The sequence below is a fragment of the Mangifera indica genome, chromosome 6 (genome assembly GCF_011075055.1).
Source record: "Mangifera indica cultivar Alphonso chromosome 6, CATAS_Mindica_2.1, whole genome shotgun sequence".
Taxonomy (NCBI): Eukaryota; Viridiplantae; Streptophyta; class Magnoliopsida; order Sapindales; family Anacardiaceae; genus Mangifera; species Mangifera indica.
Window position 1 is genome coordinate 5,362,599 of NC_058142.1, and position 23,314 is coordinate 5,385,912.

The window sequence follows — 23,314 nt, forward strand, 5'->3', positions numbered from 1 at the left end:
ACATCAAATTCTAGGGTTAGGGTTTAAAAAAACAGGCATGTTTCAGGGTAGGAGACAAATGAATGGCTCCACCAGTATTTGCATTATCAATCTAGGATTCAATAATTTTACTGACAAACTGACATGTTCAATTCAAATACTTGCATTATTTTTTATCATAAAATTATATATATATATATTATATAATTTAAATATACAGATATGAGTTCAGGTTCACCTATAATGAGTTAACCTATCTCTATTTTATAACAATTAAATGAGAGTTGGTGACAGTTGAATAGTTGAAATGGTAGTTGGGCTTATATTTAAATATTCAAAAAATTGTCAGCAAAGTTGAACGTGCACGTTTTCTCCTTTCAATATCACAATATACAACAAAACATATACAAAAGCCTCCCAATACCAAATGCACAAAAAGTTCTTTCCATAGAATACACGATCAAAATAGGGAGGCAAAAATGTGTCATGAAAACTAATAACTACACCTTAAATCGTTCTCAATACGCATCGAAAAAAAAATTTAGGCATGTTTGTTATTCTTAATTTACGGTATTTTAATTTACAAAATAGACTGAAATTTTTTAACACATTATGATGGTGAACACAACTCAAGTTTCTTTTGTGTCCAAAATGTAAACCGATAAACTTCACGTATTAGTATCTTAATCTCATGTGCGTAGTTTTATTATAATCATGAGATAAAAGATATAAAAATTATCTTATGTCGTAAGGAAGATATTAAATTATTTTAATTTATTTGCAAAATTATTAATTCTTCTAAATATAAATTTCATTATAATAAATTGATCACTACAAATATAAAGTTTTAAAATTAAAGTATGGTACGAGAAGAATAACTTTTTTTTATTGCAATAATAACCTTGCTTAAAGTAGAAGACAAAGACTATAGGAAAAAATTGTAGGCCTTCAACTCCCTAACAAGAAAACTGTGGCCCCGATGGCCCTAAAATGTTTTGTTTTGGGCTGGGCCTAATATGTGTAAATTTAAAAGAAACAATAAATGGAATTATTTTTAAATATTTTTTTAAATTCGTGTTTTCTAATAAGAGAAAAAATTGGAAGAAAATTGAAACATCGACTTTTCTAAAAGGACAATTTTTTTCAATTCATAGTATTAGATTAGGTTTTCTAAGTTCTCAATCCATGTTGCCTCCATTGACTTTCCTATTGCTATGATTATTTAATAGTGTAGTATTAGACAAATTAATTAATATTTTTTTGCTTAATTAAGGGGTGATTTGTCCATAATTAATTTTTATTTAGTGTTGGCATAATTGATGTGTTTGATAATTGATTTTGTCTGCCATTCCATTACGCTAACACGTGTATGGATAGATTCAAATCTTCATTTTGGAGTACGGTCCGGGAAATAAAAGAACTCACATTTTCCTTGTGCGGTTGTTCAAGAAATCCCCAAATTTCTAGTCAAACACTGCTGCCAACCCCTACACCACAATCCAATGGAAAAGGTTTGTCCCTTAACACAAATAATGTAGTCAATGTCAGCATGCTGGGCTATGGGTTTTGTACTCTATGTGATAGCGTGTGCTTTCTACCAACCCAATTTAAAAAAAATTAATTGGAGATGTTGCAAAGTTTGATTGTCTTTTTGTTGTTATGTGCCCACATCAGCCCTTTGATGTAACAGATATGACCTTACAGTTGTTTAGGACAGGGGGTTTGTCATTTTAAGTGAGGATGAGTAGATTGGGTAGGGAAGGGTAGCTTTTATGGGATGGAAATGGGCAAAACCTACGTAATTTCACATCGATTAGGGTTAATGATTAAGGGCTATTAAAAGTACACCTGAAAATTGTATGACATTACATATATATATATATATATATATATATATATATACAAGTTACTACAAATTCACCCCCCTTTTTTTTTTAATTTCTTTCCCAGTTTCTTGGATCACTGAATTGTACATGAGATTCTTGCTGAATAAATAAATAAGGGGGAATAACTATGTCCCACCCAAACTTTGATGAAATTCATTTTCCCACCCTTTCATGAAAAGTCTAGTTTAAACCATTAATGGAGCAACAAAAAAGTTGTTTTATCTAAAATTTTAATATATCCTAACATATATTAAATATATAGAGGTTATCATCACCAAAATCCATCAAACTAAATCTTTTATTAACATTTTGTAAATAACTTAACACAGTTTGATACATTTCTCATACATATCCATTAATATAATTTCTTTTTACAAATTCAAACGAAACTTAGTTCTTATAGCATTTTCATGAGCAACTTTTCCTCCAAGAATCAATGGTTCTGAAGTGCACACATTGAGTATAAAGCGAGGGTAAAACTATTGGAGAAATGCCACTTCTACGCATGAGAGGATACAACTCTATTGTTTCAACTAAGTGGCCATTATTAGCATACGCATGAATCTTATATTCCATAAAAAAAGATTTTGGTTTATTGTTGTGTATAGCATCAAAAAGGGATTGGGCATGATTTGACTCCTGATATTTGACTTTTTTTATGGTTAATTGAGCACCCAAATAAGGGTGTTTGGAGGATAAGCCCCAACCTAGTGAGAGAAGAACATATCCATTTCAGTGCAGTCAAAACATTATTATATAAGATCTTGGTCAAGTCTAGAAATAATGATAAGTTTGAATGGTAATAGAAATATGAGAGAATAAAAAATAATGAAAAAATAAATTGTTATTATAACTAATATTTAAAATTAATTTAGGGTATTTATTTAATTTTCAAAAAATAAAAGTAGATTTGTAATTGATATTTGTATTAAGTACAGAAAGTAATTTTGTAACCTCATTAAAAAAGAAAATTAACAATTTACATTTAAACAAAAAGTTTTACACTAATGGAATTGACGGATTGGCGGAGAAAATTGATTTCTTAAACTTATGGGTGAAAAGGTTATTTGATCAAAGTTTGAGTGGAAAATAGGAGTTCAGCCCATAAATAAATATGAAAAATACGGTCAGACAGCGATTTTTATTTCATAGTCTGGTAAAAAGCCTTTTTTTAAAAGCTTGTCGTCTTTCAGGCTTCTCAGTTCCGGTCGGTCGTTTGTCGCTTTCCATGGACACCATGTTCCACCATCAATAATAGCATCTTCATTCTTTCCATCACTCTTCAACTCAATATTCATGTTCTCCCGAAACAACGACTTTTTTCAAACCTGAAACAACAACCAGTAGAATGAAGAAGCTAGTGCTCAAGGCCGGGAGCAGGCCGCCATGGGTGGGCTTAGCGGCTGCCGTGTGGGTGCAAATGTCAGCTGCGAATGGTTCTAACTTTACTTTATATTCATCTGCGCTGAAATCGGTTCTTGGATTTAATCAGCAACAGGTTACAATCTTGGGGGTGGCGAATGATTTTGGGGAGAGTTTGGGGTTGCTTCCGGGCGTTGCCCTCAATAAGTTCCCACCTTGGGTTGTTCTTCTGGTTGGTGTTGTGTTTTGTTTCTTGGGTTATGGTGTTCTTTGGCTTGCTGTCAGTCAGACTGTCACTGGCTTGCCTTACTGGCTGGTAGGTTTTAATTTTTGAATTTTTAGATTTTTTGTGTCTGATTTGTGGTAATTTTGTTTTTATTTTTTATCTGTTTGAGTAGACACTTGGGTTTGATTGCTTTGAAACAGTGGTGGAGAGTTTGGTTTGAAGGGAGGTTTTAATTTTTGAGTTTGATTTGCTCGATGGGTTTAAAAATCTTTCTTTTTTAAACTAAGAATTTTGATGGATGTTTTGTGTACTGAATCGGGTAGTTGATTTGGCGGAAAGTTACCGGTGTGTTCGATTGTAGTTTATTTTCATGCTTGATTGATTTTTATTTCATAGTTATTGAATTTCATCGCTGGATTTTATTGCTTGGTGGGTAACAATTGCTGGAGTTGATTGACTATGGCCATTGCTTGATGGTTGGTATGAATTTTTATGAAAGATATGTTTTGAAGAATTCTTTCCATATCATTCCAAGGATTTTGGTAGTTTGTTAGACTGACTGTGAATTTAATTCATATAGTTGAATGGAAAGAGCAGGTTTTGTGGGAACCTTTACAAGTTAATTATAGATATTTTGTGATAAGCTTCTGAAATAGGTCTATAAGCAAATAGGATACAACAGGTTGTTTCTCAACTGGGTTTTAATGATGATTGATTTCTCTTGGCAAGTCTCATATATGCGAGATCTTAATTGTTCTCTACGAACTTGGTTTTTCTTAGTTTATAAAGCAGTCATATGCTAGCAACTTAAGATTGAGATGAAATAGATAAGGTAATGAGGGAAAATTGCTTGTTGTAGAGCTGCTGCTTGCTTAAATTTGTGTATAAATGCTTAAGAAAGAAGTGAAAATACATGACATTTACTGTTTGAAAATTTTATATTAAGATCCCCTTTAGAATGGGTATCCAACTTAATATAAAGCCTTTGTAACTGCTGGTAAAACATCTGGACAGGACCTTGTTTGTTTTTCCTATTGTTGAGGCTGCACTTGAATTTTTTCAGTGTTGTACATGATTCTTATGTTTGTTTCCCTCTTGTTTGGAGTACTGAAGCCATAGTTTTCACCTTGTCATTTGGTTCTGGAGGATTAATAAGGTACAGATTTTATCTCCAAAAGTCTATTGTCCATGATAAAGCATGTGTTAGGTCCTGAAGAAGCATGAGCAGAAGCCCAATTAAAGTTGTAATACATTTCAAGTAATATCACATCGAGTCTAGTTATCTGCAAAGTGGAATTTGATTAATAGATTCAGTGCAGTATGTATCCTAGATATAGATTTGCATAAGATAGAAGTGACAGTTGTAGTTGTTCCATCATCCGGATCCTCCTAATTTGCTGCTACGGAATTCATAGTTCCTTTGGAAGGACTAACTACATGTTTGGGGTAATAAAAGAAAGTCTTTTCTTGAGTAGAAATTTGTCAAAGGGGTTTTTTTTTTTTTTCAGTTTTATTTTATTGGTTGGTAAGTTTCTTTTCAGAAACTTTGGAGAGTATTTAGAGATTTCCCATCTTTAAAATTTTCGTTTTGGTATATTTATATGTTTGTCTACTGTGTCATCATATTGATGATACATCTCGTTAGGGCATTAATTGTTTTGTTTAGCATGAGTTAGGGAATGTTTAAGAATAGAATTCAATTAGTCAAGTGACTTCAACCTGGATGAAGAATAAATGAAATTTAATGTGCACTTTATCTTCGAGTATTCTAAAAATTAACGCACTTTTTTCTGTTCTGTATTATAAAATGTCAACTACATATGAGTTTGTTTGACATATGGAAATATTCTTATCTTGCCATGTTAACCATGGCTAGAGTTTTGCAGGACTCAATCTTCTATCTTGAAAGCAAATTAAAACTAGAGTCTTGAAAGCAAAGTAAAACTAGAGTAAGTGTTCAATGGAATGCTATATATGGTATAGATGGTATTTTAAAATCAAGTAAGTTTAAGGAGAGAGGCCATTGTGTGAGCATGGAATGAAATGTCTTATACTTTGCATAAAATTGTTACAAGAATTATTGAATTAATTAAGAAGCTTCCTTTGCAAAATTTGCAATGAGTAGGTTTATTAGACTCCTCAATTGCTCAAATAGATTTTGTGTGGCAATAATGTTTATTGAACCAAAGGAATCATTTATAACAAAATATGGTTGCAAGGTTACCAGGTGCTCCACTTGGAAATCTAGACTACAGAGCTCCTCTGCATACACTTTTTAACTTATATTTCTAGATGAAAATTTCTAATGTTTAACTTCTTTTATAGATACATATTTTGATTGTTCAATCCTATAATTCTAGCTTGAATTCTGTTACAGACCTAGTTTGTTCCTTCATGATAGCAACAATTCCTCTCTTCTTTTTTGTCCAGAAAACCCACCTTGCAGTATCTTTTTTCAATTACAACCAACAACACAAATGATATTGAGATAATAAACATAGATTAGTGAATGAACTCAACAACCTTCATTAACTGATTTCTAACTACAAATATCCAGATTAGTTTTCCATTACAATGAAACAGTGAAAATTAATAAAATGCATGGTTGTTTGAGAGGTCAAATCTCTCCCTAAAATTCCTAGCTTTTGAGAGGTTAGGTGCTCTCCTTAACTCAGCCAGAATTGTCCAAAATTTCCCAAAATAATATCCTCTTCCATTACTTTTATATTTGCTCTCTTTTATAGTTGTGCACTATTCCATCAGTCTCTATTTCATGCTCCACGTGTACAACTCTATTTAGATGCATTACTTGATTATGCCACCTTACTTGAATTAGAATTCTCTTGCTTGAACCCTTATGTTTCCTTATGCATCTTAGGTATCACTATCTTGCCTAACGAAAACCACCTTGTTCTCAAGGTGAAAGTGAGGAAACTACCCATTGATGGCCCCATCAAGATATCGTCCAAGAGGACCAAAATGTATTCCCGCAAAAGAGATATAAAATACGTTCTCAACCAGGAAACTGGTTAATTCATCCCATGAAAACCATCAAACAATACATTAACAGATTTCTTATCCCCATTTTTAATATGTGCAACGACAATAGAGTATGAGAATTCACATTTTCCTTAGGTAGCCTATCAATTTCCTTACATCTGTTATGAGAACACTTCTGACAATATTTAGAAAGGACTTCACTATTCACTATTTGATTTCTTTCATCACCCATATAAGTGTCTACAACAATAGTCTTATTTCGAATATACCACTTTAATAGGAAATGATGACACCGTATAAGTATCATCATTAAGATAAAAAACCAACTAGTTCAGTCTCGTTGTGTTCTCAAAAATCTTGTTCACTACACTCCTCTCTATTGCTAATTATTGAGTTACCATTAGTTATGTCTTTGCCTTCAACCATAACAAGAAATCGAAACAAGCAATATTCCCATAAATCGTCATCATTTCCATCACATGAAGACTCAATTTCAGCAGATGAATTTCGTCAATATCATTTAATGGTTCATCGAAACTTGCCAATATAGCATTTTGGACTTCACTCTCCAGTGTCGCAACATCCATTTCCAAACCATTCTCCTTTAACCAAATCCCATAAGGTATAGGTCTTCTTTATCCCCATGCTACCATAGAAAACCCTCATGAACTCATTAACCACGTGTTATAATCTCAAAATATGGTTGCTACATTATCCACTTTCAAAACCTAGTTAAATTCTTAGAAAAAATTTGTAGGATTTCAAGCATTTCAACCATAAACTCTTCATTTATAACATTTCTCACCAAAAATTTGTAAAGGAGATGGTGGTGTTGAATTTGTGGAAGTTTAAGGATTTGAGGGTGGACTTGATTGAAGTGGTAAAGTGATGCCAGAGTTTGTCTAGATGATGCAAAGAAAATCAATTGATTTGGGGAAGAAAGAAACCGATTGTATAAAGAGGGATTCGAGTTTGGGTGATTTGAGGTGTTGGCTTGGGTCTGGGTGGAATCAATTGTATGATTCTGTTGGGTTTAGGTAGGTAAATGTGACTTTGAGTTATTTTTGTAATTGGCTTTGGTGTGATTCAAAGAGTGGATTGGATTTATTTATAGAAATGACCTAGGCATGTTGGTGTGTGGGTTAGGTTGGGTGGGTTTTATAGAGTTGAATTTTAGGGCTATTTTGGTTGAAACTATTTAAAAAATAATTGGTCTTAGATGGATAGGGTAGTTGAGAAGGAGTAGGTTGGTAAGTATTTGGGTGGGGGAATAATATTTGGGTTATTATATTTGGGATTAAGTTTAATTGTAAAGGATTTTTGTTTAATGAGTTGGTTTGGGCTAGGTAGATGGGTTAGTGTTTGATTAGGTTAGGGTGAGACATTTAGATAGTTTGGGATTTGGGCTCGGGTTATAGATTTTAATTGAGTTAGTGGGGTAGTTAATTTAAAAAAAAGATTGGGCTAGGTTTTGAGCAAGTTTTGGGTTTATGTTGGTTAGGTTTGACTTTTGAAATTAGTTTGGGTTTGGATTATATAATATGGGTTTTGGGTAAGGTTGGATTTCTGGGTTAGGTGAAAGCGAGTAAGGCTATATTAGTAACTTCTTCTTCTTTCTTTTCCATCAACCCTTCATTTTCTTCTTTTATGAACTATATAACCTTCATCTTCATTCCCAATAGTTCTTGTCCAACCAAACAAATGGATTCAAAGCATTGAATTTCACTTGATTCTTTTGGTTGTCTACTAGAAGTTATCCATTTCTTCTTCGGGTTGCTTGAATCAACTGTTTTTTGGCCGGAATTTTCCAATTTTCACTCCTTGGTTCTTCACCATCTAAGATTAGCATGACATCTTCATCTAAATCACCCTCTACCATAAAAACAACTCATGACTTACATTCATGGCCATGATTTGATTCCTCAACTTTTACAATGGAGAGACATTCTAATCATTCACAATGTTTGAATCTCTCATTGTGTCAATTGTCGGACAAACCTCCATCTTCCATTTTCATCTTGTATCATATTAGCTCTCTTCATTCTCAGAATTGTAGTACTCTGATATCAATTGTTACAGACTTGGTTTGTTCCTTCACAATAGCAGCAGTTCCTTTTTTCTTTTCTGTCTGGAAAGCTCACCCTGCAATATCTTTTTTCAACCACAACCAACAACACAAATGATACTGAGATAATAAACACATATTAACAAATGAACTCAACAACCTTTATTATAGATGGTGTAATCAGAATTATAGTAGCTATAAGAGCAAAGCCTAGTGCAACCAATCAACTCTACAAATACAGAATAGGCATGTCAAGTTTTCTACGTGAATAAGAGATCAAAATAATTACATGGCAAACTCAGACTCTTAATCAATTATAAGCCTCTCTATTGGTAATAAGAGTTTAACATATGAGAGAAACCGAATGAAATAACAAATACATTAAAATTACACCACCCACCTTCCTCCTTTATCCAGGCTTGGGACGGGCTGTATAAAGTAGGGACGAACATGAGCGGAGTTACTTTCTATATCCCAGTATCTTGGGTTTTCGAGTCCACATTCACAATCCCAATTATCAACACAACTGCCACAAATTATCAACACCCTACAAGCCAATATAGAACAAAATAATGAATTCACCAAAACAAATTAGTTGAATTTGATCCATTTCATATATTTGTTGTTGGATTGTTTGATACTAAAAGCAAAAAGTTAAACTTTGTGTTGTAATACACTATATTTTCATATACTTATCATGAATTTCAATGTTGTATTTATGTTTGACATAAAATTAGATAAATCTCAAAACCTTTAGTTGGCCACCATTATTTGTCTTCTATACAAGCCGTTACATAATAATCCACTCTCCTAGGCTAAAGGACAATCTTTTATTTGATATTTTCATAAACGGAGGTGATAAAACATAAACAAACGTACATACCTTAAGACAAATAAAAAAAAGATCTCTATCTTCCAGTTCGGCTGGTTTTCTAGTTTATCTGCTCTTGCACTAAAGGATATAATATAAACTAATTATTTGGTAAAGATGAAAGAACATAAGACAAGTTTCTCAATGAAGCTTTCTCCTTGCATTAACTAATTCACCAAATTCTCATACGTTTTCTCAAAATTCATAAAACAATGATTCGCACTATTTCTCAATTGTAATCTTCTACTCTTCATTCTCTTTAATTGGTCACTAGAGCTTCCTTTTTACCAGCTCTTGGGCGAGTCATAGTTTTAATTTTAAAGCTAAACTGGATGTAAAATCAAATGAATTGATATTCAATATTGAGACTGTCTTTACTTTACCCAAGGCACTGATAGGCTCCAAATAATATCAATTTCCAACTAAGGACTATTTTGAAAAAAGATCCATAATGCAGCTCAAACTTAGATCAATCCACCCTTTAACATGGATGGTTGAAAATCGTATTCAAATGGGTTCAAAAAATATTATTCCTTTGAAATGGTGCAAAAACAGTTCACATTGACTAGCAGGCAGTAGAACAACTAAATATTATGAACACAACATCGCTATTATTTGCAAGGACTGCCACATTATATGTATAATAAATTTAAACTCATCAATTTATTTATATTGAAGATATAATTAAGTAATGCATATTCGTACAAAAATTTGCTATTCTATAAATATCATGTTGGCAAGAAAATAATAAACTAATTTATAGTTACTAAGAGAAGAAACTCATTTGCAACAGAGCAGTATTTACAGACGTTGAAATTACTATCTTTATGAAATCCTTTTGGTGGCAATCCAATGGACATGCTCTCAGCATGCACCCATGTGTTGTACCAAGTTAACGCCTATAACCTTGACACGTGAGATTCATTCCTACCTTTTGGTACGGTCGTTTAACACTATAATAGTCTTATTGTGTTATCTGTACTCTTGGTTAGGATAATAATAAGGTTACAAACATTTTAGATTCACCATCATATATGTTCATAAGGTCCTTACGATCAAATGTCTTGTTAATCCTTTGTCACGGTTTTATCAACCTAAGGACATTTATCTAGGCATACATGTAAAAACATGTATTTACATATAAAAAGTGTCACTTGAATGTACAAACATGACTTTTTATGGATTTATATTGTAAAGTAGATTGATTCTAAATTACCTACTCCAACAACCTAATATCGATAAAGCCTTAATCAATTATTTCTTCAAGGTGTTATTGTTGGTCTTTATTCATTGGAGTATTTAGTTTTGTGCAATTACGTTCTCTGATTGTCAATTGAAGCATTGTCTCTGCTTATGATAACTTTCATTAATTATCGTTAGACTCAATTGTTGTTGGATTCTCTATCTTCCAAGAGTGGGTAACACCATTTGTTGTCGAGGTGAAGGTATATGGAAAGTTTGCATTATAGTTCTGGGATTTATGGGAATACATAACATGTAAGTAGTAGTGTGCGATGTCTTTGCCTTATGCTTGAGAGTCTTCTTGTAGTAAAGATTCAAACGTATAAAAGGTGAAGACTCTAGCTGTCTTGGAGAGACATCCCATCTTGTCGAATTAACAGGGATGAGAGCTTCCCATTTCTTTGGTGTCGATTAGGAGTACAAATAGTCAAACCTTCTTGATGGTTCTCCTAATGGGCTAATAATGTGATCACCTTCTTTGTAACGAGCTTGAAAGCTCTTGTACTCTAGTTGTCTTAATGGCTTTCTTTGCTTTGGCCTTAATGGCTTACTGTCATTGTCACGTTTACACCTGGTGCAATTAGAAATGTCCCAGTAAATGTGTCATGCATTGCAATCTCAAGCCTGGTAGCATGGGTGTCCACGGGAGGAGAAATTGGTAAAGGTTAGATTATAAATGATGTCGGGAAGCTGAAAGGAGCACACTTATCTATATTGTAGAGGAACTTTGTCTCAATAGTGCTATCCGAAAGTATACGAAAAAAATAGTCTATATTTTGAACTAGATGTTTGATGGAGACATCGTATGTCGTTGTTCATATGTCATCACTAATGTTTCTAGCATGTTGCATGTCGTTTTTCTAGCATGAAAAGTAAGGGTTAATCAGATTGGGTCATACTGGATGAGTGAATCCTTCTATTTGCCACATTGAGGTTGTCTCCTTTGCAAAAAAGAGAGGAAAAAAACTACTCTATGTTGGAGGTAGGCACATTGTGGTTATCAAACCTATAGATATAGATAAGCTCTTTAGTGGCATATTTGGGTGTTGACTATGAGAGAGTCTAATAGAGTATTATCTCCTTCAAGAAGGTGAAATACTTCATATAGATCTTCTATTTTATCTTTGATTTCTACATGGAAAAAACAATATGAAGAAAAACTAGACTTAGGAGTATCATGTGTTGAGAAAAAGCACATGATATTGGATGTCATGATGAAAACAAGTTTTTCACGCTAGTCAAGTAATCCAACAATGAAAAGGGGTTAAGCTATAATTTAAGTGCAAGTGAAAGTGAGGTAGGTGATGGAGAATAGTGAGGTAATAATAGAGGGAGAAACATAAACATAACACACATATGAGCATGGTAAAAAAGGAAAAATTGAAAAATGAAAAAAGAAAAAATGGTCTTTCTGGCTTTGATATCAAATAAGACCCAAAAAAAGGGTAGTGGTTTAAGCTCCTCCAAAGCCAAGGAGATAAATGTATAGTAGTCGGTTTGAGGATCACTTGGGGCACTTACAAGAGGTATTATAGTTGATAGGAAGACATCACTTGATATATAAAAAGAAATGCTCTTTTAGTAGGATTGAATTGAGTATTTGGGACATATTGTTTCATCTCAGGGTGTTGAGGCAAACCCATAAAACATCCAAGCTATGAGAGATTGGTCGGTACCTCGGGATTTGAAGGAGTTGAGTGGTTTTTTGTGGTTGACAAGCTATTATCAGAGGTTTGTGAGGGGTTATGGGAAAATAGCGGAGCCATTCACCTGTTTGCTTATAAAAAATGCGTTTAGGTGGAATGAGGGAGCCATGAGGGCCTTTGAAGCCTTGAAGGAGGCTATGGTCATAGTTTTGGTCATTCTCATGCCAAATTTCTATGAGTTTATAGTAGAGATAGATGCCTCAGGGACAAGCTTGGAGCCATATTGATGCAAAAAGGTCAATCAATAGCATATATGAGTAATACTCTATCCATAAGAAATAAAGGAAAATTGTTCTATAAATGAGAATCGAGAAGCACAAAAATACATATAAGAGAGAGTTTCGACATTTTCAAAACATTTTGGTTTCCAAAATGCCTCGAAACCAATATGCAACATTTTGGGGGTGTTTCGACAATTTTAAAAAAATAGAAACGCATTTCAAATGTTGAAAAAACTAACCTTGTTTCCTCTAATCTCTTAGCTTCAACTTTCATGTTCATGAAAAGACATTTAAGTTGGGGCTTACCTCTGGGAACAAGTGACTTGCAAAGGCAAATCGGTAGATTGGATTGATAAAATTAGATCATGGGAACTGTGTAGATGAAGAGGAAAGTTGGTCTTGTTGTTTCATATCTACTATAATTGTAAAATTTGTTATGAGATATGTTTTTTCTTTTGGAGCTGTCGACCTAGATGACAAAACCGAGTAGCCTTTGTTTTGTTTGTATATATAATAAATATTTTAAAATCAATTTTTGCCTTTGTTTTATCTTTCAAAGCGATTTATTCATGAAAATACGAAAGTCAAACAAACATATGTCATGAATTGACAATCTTTATATATCTAAGCATGCTATTATATTATTTTAATGTAATATTCAAATTTTATAATGTAAATTAAAAAAGATTTATAATGTAAAAAAAAAAATTATTAAAATCTTAATTATATAAATTTTATAAAAGTATAATTGAAAAAATAATTTGTTATTTTAAAATTGATATTTATAAAAAGAATCATATATTTTTAATATTTACACGTTTTCGTTTCTTATAATTTTAAGAAAATGCATTTCAACGTTTCTATTTCTACATTTCCGCATTTATGTTTTTGTGCTACTTTGGTAAGAACTAATGGCCATAGTGATGAGATTTAAAAAATAGAGACATTTCCTTTTAAGGATGTACTTTAAAGTAAGGATGAATCAATGAAACTTGAGATTTATAACAAAAGGGTTATTGGAAATGACCAACAAAAATGAAAAATGAAAATATTGGGTTACGATTTTGAAATTCAATAGAGACTTAGGTATTTAAACAAGACAATTGATATCATATCCCGTAACCCAAATTTTGAGAGATAGATGCAGGCTATATCAATGACACGTGTGGTAAGCATGAAAGGTATTGATCAAAGGGTAGTCGGGGATGAAAAACTTGAAAGAATAATTCAATACCTATTAAGGGACCCAAATTCACATGGAGGATAGACTTTGAAGGAGGGTACGCTGTCATACAAAAGAATGGTAATTCTCCCAAAGAATTCAACCTATATTCCCTAATTTTTAGAGGTGCCCTTGGAAGTGTTTTGGAAAAGGTTAAAAGCTAATGTTAAAAAGTTTGTAGCAGAGTGTGAAACATGCGAACGAGTTAAATATGAAGTTGCATCACCTATGGGATTACTTCAATCCTTTCTTATACCCTCAAGAGTTTGGGAGGAAATCTCATTAGACTTTATTGTCGGGTTACCTAAGGTCGTAATGGGGGCGTGTTAGACACCATTCTAGTAGTTGTGGGCTATTGACAAAATACAACCACTTTTTGGCACCTCGCCACCCATTTATGTTAAGAGATGTGGCTTAGGGCTTTGTTAATTAAGTAGTGCATTTAGATGAGTTTCCACGCTTGATGGTTTTGAACAAAACAACATATTTATTTAAGTCAATTTTGGGTTGAAATTTCCAAGACAACAAGTACGATCTTAAAATTCAATTTCACTTATCATTTTCAAACCTATAGTAACGGAAGTGATGAATTGGAGTATAGAAACCTACTTGTGATGTTTATGCTTTTCTTTTGGCAGTCATTACTTACCATAATTCAACATGGATGACCCCTTGTAGAGCTTTGTATGGTAGATATCCTCTCGCACTGTTTTGGTGGGTAGAATAGGTGGAAGAGGTTAATGTGATGATTAATATGCGAAATGCAATCCTTGACGAGTTAAAGGAAAATCTCACAAAACTCAAAATAGAATAAAAAAGTTCATGGATAAGGGAAAAATGGAGGTTCAACTTGAAGTTAGGGACTCTGTATTCCTTAAAATATAGCCCTACTGCTTCCAATCATTGGCCACATAACCAAATGAAAAGTTGAACCCATGTTACTACAAACCCTATGAGGTATTGGAGCGAGTTGGAAGGGTTGCTTATAAGTTGTTCCTACCTCTCATTGCAATAATTCACCCCATTTTCCTTGTGTCTCAATTAAAGAAGCAAGTAGGACTGACCATTGTAAGTCAGCCCTTATTGGACTGCCCAACCAAGGAAGGAGAACTAGAAGTTTAGTTGTTGGAGATATTGGATTACCGTTATTCTTCCAAGGGTGAATTAGAAACCCCTAGTGAAATGGAAGGGATTGCCAAATTGTAAAAACTCATGGGAGAAATTCTTAGATTTTGCTTCTTAGATTTTGGCGCCTATTTCCTCATGCTCACCTTGAGGATGAGGTGCTTTCGGATAGACGGGGAAATGTCAAGACATATTTACATTTCCTACAAGAAGAAGAGGCAAAAGGAGAACAAAAACAACTAGACAAGGGGCAGCTAAGGGATAGAACAAATGTCAAACTCATTGGAGGTAGGACCACAACAGATGACAATGTCACTGCAAGCAGGACCACAAGGAGGAGAGAGTGTGCCTATCATACCTGGAGAAGAATGGAGGGCTGTGGAGCATAAAAGTGGAAGAAAAAATAAAAGGAGGGATAGTTGAGAAATTTGACAGAAAGTAGAGAAGAATTGAAGGAGAGTGTTGGCCCCTCGAATGCCAAGTAACCCTAGTATTTTGATGTTAGTGGTTATGGTTGATATATTGAAATTGTTGAGTTGATTGAGTCCTAAGCAGCTGTAACTTGATTCTGAATATTGTGACTGTTCCATTGAATTGCTGCGTTGTGTTTGTGTTTGGTTGAAGTCTTGAGTATACAAAGGGAGTGTTGAGATAGTCAGGGGAGGCCGTGTAGCTGGGAAACCAGGGAACAGGGGAGGTGAATATCCAGGTTTTTATCAGATTGTGCGATTGTGGGGTTGAGGGTGAGGTGGATGATGAGAGGTGTGATTGTGAGATTGGCTGGGGTTTGACTATAGTGTTGCTTTTGGATTTCATTGGGATAGGTTGCAGCCAATCTTTCTCCCAAAGTGGCCATCATTGTTTGAAACACTGAAATTTATGAAAATTTTCCTTCCAATATCTGGAATTGACTATTACATTCATGACGTTCTTGCTGCCAGCCTGCCATAGATCTTTCAGTTCTTAGATTTCCTTCACTACTGAATCAACCCAATTTTCCATTCTAGTGTTAACCATAGATGTGCCCCTGTGTACGGATCAGTCTCTTTGATACTAATTTGTCAGGGCCCTCAATTGCACAAACAGATTTTTTGTGACACAAAAATGTTTATTTAATCAAAGGAATCATTTACAGAAAAAAATGGTTATAAGGTTACCAGGTGCTCCACCTGGAAATCTGGACTGCAAATCTCCTCTCCATACCCTTTATTACCTGTATTGTTGAATGACATTTTCTAATCTTTAACTTCTCTAAACAGATACATATTCTCATTATGCTTTCCGATAATTCTAGCTTGAATTCTCCTCTGCCTTATCTCCTTCCAGTTTTATCTCCCAGCTGTTTATTTCCTTTTATTCTTCGCTATCTTATCTGCTAGCTCCTTACTTCTCTGTCCAATCTTTTTCTTCCTTTTCTGCTAACTCTTCACCTTATCTGCTAAGTCTTCACTTTAGTTCTCCTCTGGTAGACTTTCCAAGTTTTTTATCCTTCCATGGTCTTCTATGATAGGTTGCTATAATCGGGGGCCTAACAAGGTTGAACAAGGTAAACTAGTCAGTTTAGATGTTACTCCAACATGGTTATGGGGGCTTGTCAGGAGGAGGCAGGAGATTCTTCAATTTAATGTAACAGTGAAATTTAGAAGAACATATATTGTTTCTAAAGTGACTATATGAAATTGATGGCATCATCTGAAGGTCCTTTGGAAAATAATCTGTGGGAGCCTGTTTTCTTGATAAAGAACCATTAGGGGCCATCCATCAGAAGCCTTGGAAGCCATATTTTTTGAAATCGTGAGGAGACATTGGCAACTATTATGACATAAATTGATTTGTCGTCTTAATCAGAGGACAGTCAAACACAGAAATTTATGCTCTTGAATATTTAAATAAGTTGGTTGCCCGGAGCACATCTTTTTAAGTTGCCATCATTCATATGGAGATGGTAGCGTAGAATCATGGAAAAAGTTTCCTTATGATCAAGCCCAATTCTGATGTGCTGTAAGAATGATAAGCCAGTTCTTGGAATATCGTCTTCTTGTTGATTCTGTAATGACTGAGTCTTTCCTTTGATGAACATTGTGAACAGAAATAGGATTGTTTTCTGAAATCTTCACTAGTCAATATATGTGTGCAGAGAGCAAAGCTTGATTTTATCTACATTAAATCTTGTTCAAATTATAATCAAAAGTATGTAGTCTGGAACTTCTTCCAGCCCTTTTATGAAACTAACAGTTTAGACGCGAATCTTCTTACTTTCCATTCTTGAGCGAAATGTGCTTCTTTTCTTTTCTTTTGGGTAGAATGGTTGGATTACATTTTATGGGGCTTTGTTATGTTGGACCACCAAGATTTTTTTTTCCCACTCAGCTACTCCTTGAGATTAGATGAGTGTGGATGTGAAAATAGGATCAACGGAAGAAAATTTTAGTGGTTCTAGGCTGTGTATTTTTTTCTTTCTTTTTTCATTTCTAATTGTGTACCCTGCATTCAGACCACAGAGTTTCCTTGTTTTGAGAGAGGATTTAATTTAAACAAATTAGACAATATTTGTCAACTCATTTCTTTGTACTTTGGTGGTACTGAGAGTATGAGTTTGGTTTATGTGCTGAGTGAAAAAGAAGTTTATGGTATCAAGCTTTTTGCACATCGACACACACACACAATATGTTCCAAGGTATGTCATAATTCATCTTGATGAATTCTCTTTTTTATTGCACTTCAGTGATGTCATATTATCAGTCAAAATCTGTAGATGATATTACAGCAATTGCATGTTGGCTACAATAAAGATCTATGTTTGTAGATGAGCATTAGTTCAATTGAAACGTCAAACTTTTTTGGCATGACCATTTTTGTTTTGGGGCATTCTAGTAGGCAGGGATCTTGCTATGATTGTATCCATTCTGGTGTACATGCTTATAATGCTTATTTTTCAATGCTATGGCAGTTATTTCTCGTGCTTGTTGTTGGCGCTAACAGCAATGCATGGTTTGGTACGGCAGTGCTAGTAACTAACATGAGGAATTTCCCCCTTAGTAGAGGCACTGTTGCTGGTATCCTCAAAGGTTATGTTGGGATTAGCGCTGCAATATATACTGTGTTATACAGTCTGGTGCTTAAAGAATCTAAAGCAGGGCTTTTACTGTTCCTGACACTTGGAATTCCCGTTATCTGTTTAGTTATGTTGTATTTTATCCAGGCATGCACACCAGCTTCTGGAGAAGACTCTTCAGTGCATGCCCATTTTATTTTTACCCAAGCAGCAAGTATTTTTCTTGCCATCTATGTCACTGTAATTTCGATAACAAGTGATGTCATTTCTCTAAGTGATACTGTCTCGTACATATTGGTTGCCATAATGGTTCTCTTGATGATGTCTCCTCTTGTGATTCCTATCAAAATGACTATTTTCCCTGCAAACACCAGTAAACCTACACCAGCAAGTTCTTCCGATGATTTGGTTCGACAAGGGGGTGATTTGACCCAAACAGATCCATTGGTGACCCCGTCTTTGTCTGCAACATACCTTGGAAGTTTTTATGAAAATGAGGACGATGTCTCAGATGTTGAGACACTACTTGCTGTTGGGGAGGGAGCAATAAAGAAGAAACGAAGACCAAGGAGGGGGGAGGATTTCAAGTTAGGTGAAGCATTTATCAAGGCTGATTTCTGGCTTCTTTGGGTTGTGTACTTTCTTGGGGCGGGATCTGGAGTCACAGTTCTCAACAATTTGGCTCAAATTGGGATTGCATTGGGAGTTGATGATACTACGACTTTGTTGTGTGTCTTCAGCTTCTGCAATTTTGCTGGACGTCTTGGCTCGGGTGCTGTTTCTGAATACTTTGTCAGGTCATTACGCATTGCCTTTGATTTAAGAATACACTTCATTGAAAAGCAAAGGTTTTCCTTATTGCTGAAATAACAAAACCAGGGATAGAATTATTTTTTAGCATACTTAACATTATCTGACCTTATTACAATTTTGAAGTTCTTAAAATCCTTCACTTGATTCATTTCCTTTATTCCTCTCTCTCTCTCTATAAGGATTTATTTCATTTAAAAGTTTCTTAAAAATGATTAAAATTTGTGTCATAGAACTTGTTTGTTGAGTTTATCATCTTTTTACTTAGTACTTTTCCTTTCAAAACAAATTGTGAACCGTTTTGAACTCTTGTCAAATGTGATTTTCTTGCTGCATTGGAATGGCTTTTTCCAATTTTATTTGAAATAATGTTAATTGCAGATCTAAGACAATTCCGCGGACAGCTTGGATTACAATCACGTATTTAATCATGGTCTTCATATTCCTCCTCTATGCATCAGCTCTCAATGGTACTCTTTATGCTGCCACTGCACTGCTTGGAGTCTGCTATGGAATTATATACTCTTTGATGGTTCCAACTGCCTCAGAGCTCTTTGGCTTGAAACATTTTGGTATAATTTATAACTTCCTTGCGCTGGGAAATCCCATTGGTGCACTTCTTTTCTCTGGGATTCTTGCTGGTTATGTATACGATGCAGAAGCCGCCAAGCAAGGAAGTTCAACCTGCTTAGGTGCTGAGTGCTTCAGGCTCACCTTCCTGGTTCTAGCTGGCCTCTGTGGACTAGGAACCATCTTGAGCACAATTTTGACCATTAGAATACGACCAGTTTACCAAATGCTTTATGCCGGGGGTTCTTTTCGTTTGCCTCAAACATCAGGCCACTGATTATCAATAGTTATTTATATTATCCAGTAGAGGCATGCCTATTTTGCACTGGTATGCTCTATTTATCTTATTTTTGCTTCTCAGGGAGTGGTTGCATTAGCCATATATAGTGCCATTTTACATATAGTTGCCTGAGTTTCAATCTTTGTTGTTCATCGCTACTTCTTAAAACAATTACCTTACTTTTGTGAGTGATGCTGTATTAGCCTGTATGGAATGCTCTAATTCTTCTGTAATCATGCCTGAAGATGCTGTATTTAATCAGCTTTGGGAGTCTCTTATTAGCTCTAATGAAATGTTTAGTGGCATAAAAAGTGAACTGCTTCTTCAGGCCTTTATTTTTTGTCCAAATCTTTGACTGCCCACTTTCAAAAAGTAATCAAAGGTTTCATACTTCAATATAAAGAAAGCTATCAATTGTAATCACAACCAGTGAAAGAAAAGAAAATGTATTCACTCATCCTATGGTTCATAATTCATATTCATATGAACACCTCTACCAGTACAATTTTCTGAGTATTTTGAACACCAGAACTTGCTACATATTTGCATAAGCCTAACACAACAATCCTCTGCTCAACAAGTGAGACAATGAACACCATTGCCTTCTTGTCTATTAAAGAAAGAATGAAAGAAAGAAAATTAGTGCATACAAAAAGTAGGAGACAGCCTGATTACTGAAACAGACCCTTGCTGCTAAAGTATGGCTTTAACTTGACCCACCACTAAAGAAAAAAAGATAAAAGATTAAATAACTCTTCTTTGACAAGCAGCTGGTGGAAGAACCCTAAAAATCCATCTCTCACCATTCAAATTTAGAAGGAAAAATGTTTTTTCACCTCCCTTAATTTGGCTAGACACAGAACTGTAGAAATCCCTTTGAAACTTGATACAAACCCAGAAGAAAGTTTTCATATGAGTATGGAAAATTGAGGGAAAGTGGATAAATTTTGCCCCTATTGAATCAAATTTGAGGAAAAAAAAATATCGAAGACAACCTTTTATGTGGGTTTTAGATCTTGAAACATGGTATCCCATCTGAATTCTTCAACGCCACTTGACCAATATCCATCATCATCACCAGCATCAAATTTCTCTTCCTTCTGGTAATCAAGAGCCATTGGACTTGAAAAGCTATGAATTCTCTGCGGTCCAGATACCACCATGGGGCTTCCGTTTGTGAGCAACAATCTCCCTTCTTTTGCCATGGTTAACTTCTTGTTCCTCTTCAACATGGCACCTCTCCATCTGGCTTCATAACAAGCAGGCCTGGGAACAACAACAAGAGCTGAAGATGATGAACATGACACTTCACCATGAACCCAAGTCCTCAAATACTTCGCAAGACTCTTTTTTGTCCTCTTAATTGCAAAAACAAGTCTTGACATTGATCTTTGAGCTTTGGCTGCTTTCTCTTTTCTTGCAAGCTTGAGAATTTCCAGTCTGTGTTTGGCTATGGAGATCCCCATGCTTTGAAGAAACTCATGGTTGAAGTATGCTATGTCTTCCTGCTCAAGCTCATTGTGTGCAAAGGCAAGACCATACTCATACACAAGAGATGGCTCAAGGCCACTCTTTGATAGCCATGAATACCAATCCATCATCTTGAGTGATTTGAATCAAATATGGATTTGTGTAGTATCTTCTTTGAGGCTTGAGATGTACATGATCATATATATAGATATAAAGCACAAAGGGAAGAAATGGTCAAAAAATAAAAAAGAAAACTAGGAAGACCCAGACTTTAAAAAAAAAAAAAAACTCACTATAATAGATGTACATATCATATTATTTTACATATTTTATATGTATTTCACTATAAAAATAATGCTTTATAAATCATAGTTTGAGACTTATATTTCTTTTATGAAATTTACAGTAATGTAAAATTTAATTATGATACTAACATTATAATCGTATAATAATATTATTATATTCATTTTAAAAACTATGAACATATTGAATTTTGTTAAAAGAAATTAAATCCAAATTTTAATAAAGAAGGTGATCGTTCAACAAATCTTCGATTTTAATCGTCATTTGGGTATTAATGATATGACACGTGTGATCATAGTGGTGTTCAAATGCATTTAGAGGGTTTTGATGATCTTGAAGTTGAATAATAATAAGGTGGTTGAATCTTGAGAGTGAATAAAGAAAAAGAAAGAAGAAGCATGTGGCATGTGGCATGTGGAGTGAGATTCCTTCCAAGGTAGAGACATCAAAATCAAACAAACAAAATTCAAAAGAGTGTTGGCCAAGAATTTAATTTCCCGTGAAATGCTTTGCCATCAATCACGCCATGGGAAAAGAGTAAATGCTGTAGGGACGACCACCCACTCACTTTAATTGTTTTTCGTGTATGAAGGGAATGCCGTGGCTGTGGGGGTTAAAGCGAAAAGAAATCAAACTTAAATTGTGGTTTTAATTTTTGGTCACATTTATATGTTTGTTGGTGGCCAAAACCCAAAACACTTATTCCCACCCAAGGTTTGATGCATTTTCACTCTCACCCACTAAGTTTTAAAAATTCAAAGTCCCACCCATACATCTTTTAGAATTTTGAAATACATGTTTGGTTTTGTTAAATGCTTAAATCTTGTTTTTTTCGAGTTTGATGGGTAAAAAAGTGAAGTGAGAGTTTTTTTGAGTCTTTTGACTCAAAATTTATTGTTAGTTATTATTTAATTAGTTAGGTGTAGTCAGCCACCAATATTCAATCTATGAGGAATTTTTATATAATAACAATATTATATGTATATTTTTTACATATAATTTAAGTAAACAGATAATATATTATTATATAATTAATTATTATTTTATTTTTAATTTAAAATCATCCAATCACATAATGACATATTATTTATATACTAAAATTATATACTCTCTATATATATATACACACACACACACACCAGAAAACATAGAAGAGATCAAAATATTGTTTGCCAATTTCTTATTGACTGACAACTTTTAATAAAATTAAATATAATTATTCTTAATTTTATCATACTTTATGGATTGAGTATGCATGCAAATTTGAGCCATTGCTATAGAATTATACAAGTACTTAAGTTTAATTTGTTGCTGTTTCATTAGTTATTGTTTGCCATTACTTAGTTAATTAATATTATCCGATAATCCTATTTAATTAAAGGCTTCAACTGTTTGCACTAATAAACACTAATTAATTATCAAAATTATATAATATTAGTTTTTTTTAATATTAAAGTCACCCATTAATTTATTGGCTTGAGGACTTCTCTACCAAAGATTATTGCTTTTCCAAGTTTCCACTTTTTTATTTTGAAAATCTCTTTTACTGACCTATGAACTATTAAGTTTATTAGTTTTAAAAATAAAATTGTTATTTTACTTATAATATTGAAAATTAATTAAAATTTTATCTCATTTCTTTTCCTAAACCCTAAAAATTAACAATTTTTCTCATATCAAGTTTTAAAAAATAATATTTCCCCCCTAAAGTTTATTTTGTATTCTCTAGCACCATCTTTGACTCTTCTCTCTCATGAGGCTTTCTCTCTCTAATAGTCTCTCTCTTCTCATATCTCCCTCTAGTCAGTCATCCAAGGTGGAAGATGAAGATCGGTTAGAGAGAGATATGAGGAGAGAGAGGGCATTGGAGGGAAAAAAAGTTTCGGGAGGGAGAAGTTGTCAGAGATAGCATCGAAGAATG

General features: G+C 34.0%; 2 protein-coding genes across 2 annotated transcripts; one reads left to right on the forward strand and one right to left on the reverse strand.

Annotated features, from left to right (window-relative positions):
* Positions 1-3,007: 3,007 nt before the first annotated feature.
* Positions 3,008-19,931, forward strand: LOC123218730 (protein NUCLEAR FUSION DEFECTIVE 4-like). Its single transcript, XM_044640317.1, has 3 exons — positions 3,008-3,543; positions 17,856-18,757; positions 19,152-19,931. Exons 1-3 carry the CDS (start codon positions 3,214-3,216, stop codon positions 19,615-19,617), a joined length of 1,698 nt encoding a protein of 565 aa, XP_044496252.1. The 5' UTR covers positions 3,008-3,213; the 3' UTR covers positions 19,618-19,931.
* Positions 19,932-20,050: 119 nt separating this feature from the next.
* On the reverse strand, positions 20,051-21,339 carry LOC123218731. The gene has a single exon (XM_044640318.1). It carries the CDS (start codon positions 21,219-21,221, stop codon positions 20,619-20,621), a length of 603 nt encoding a protein of 200 aa, XP_044496253.1. The 5' UTR covers positions 21,222-21,339; the 3' UTR covers positions 20,051-20,618.
* Positions 21,340-23,314: the final 1,975 nt, after the last annotated feature.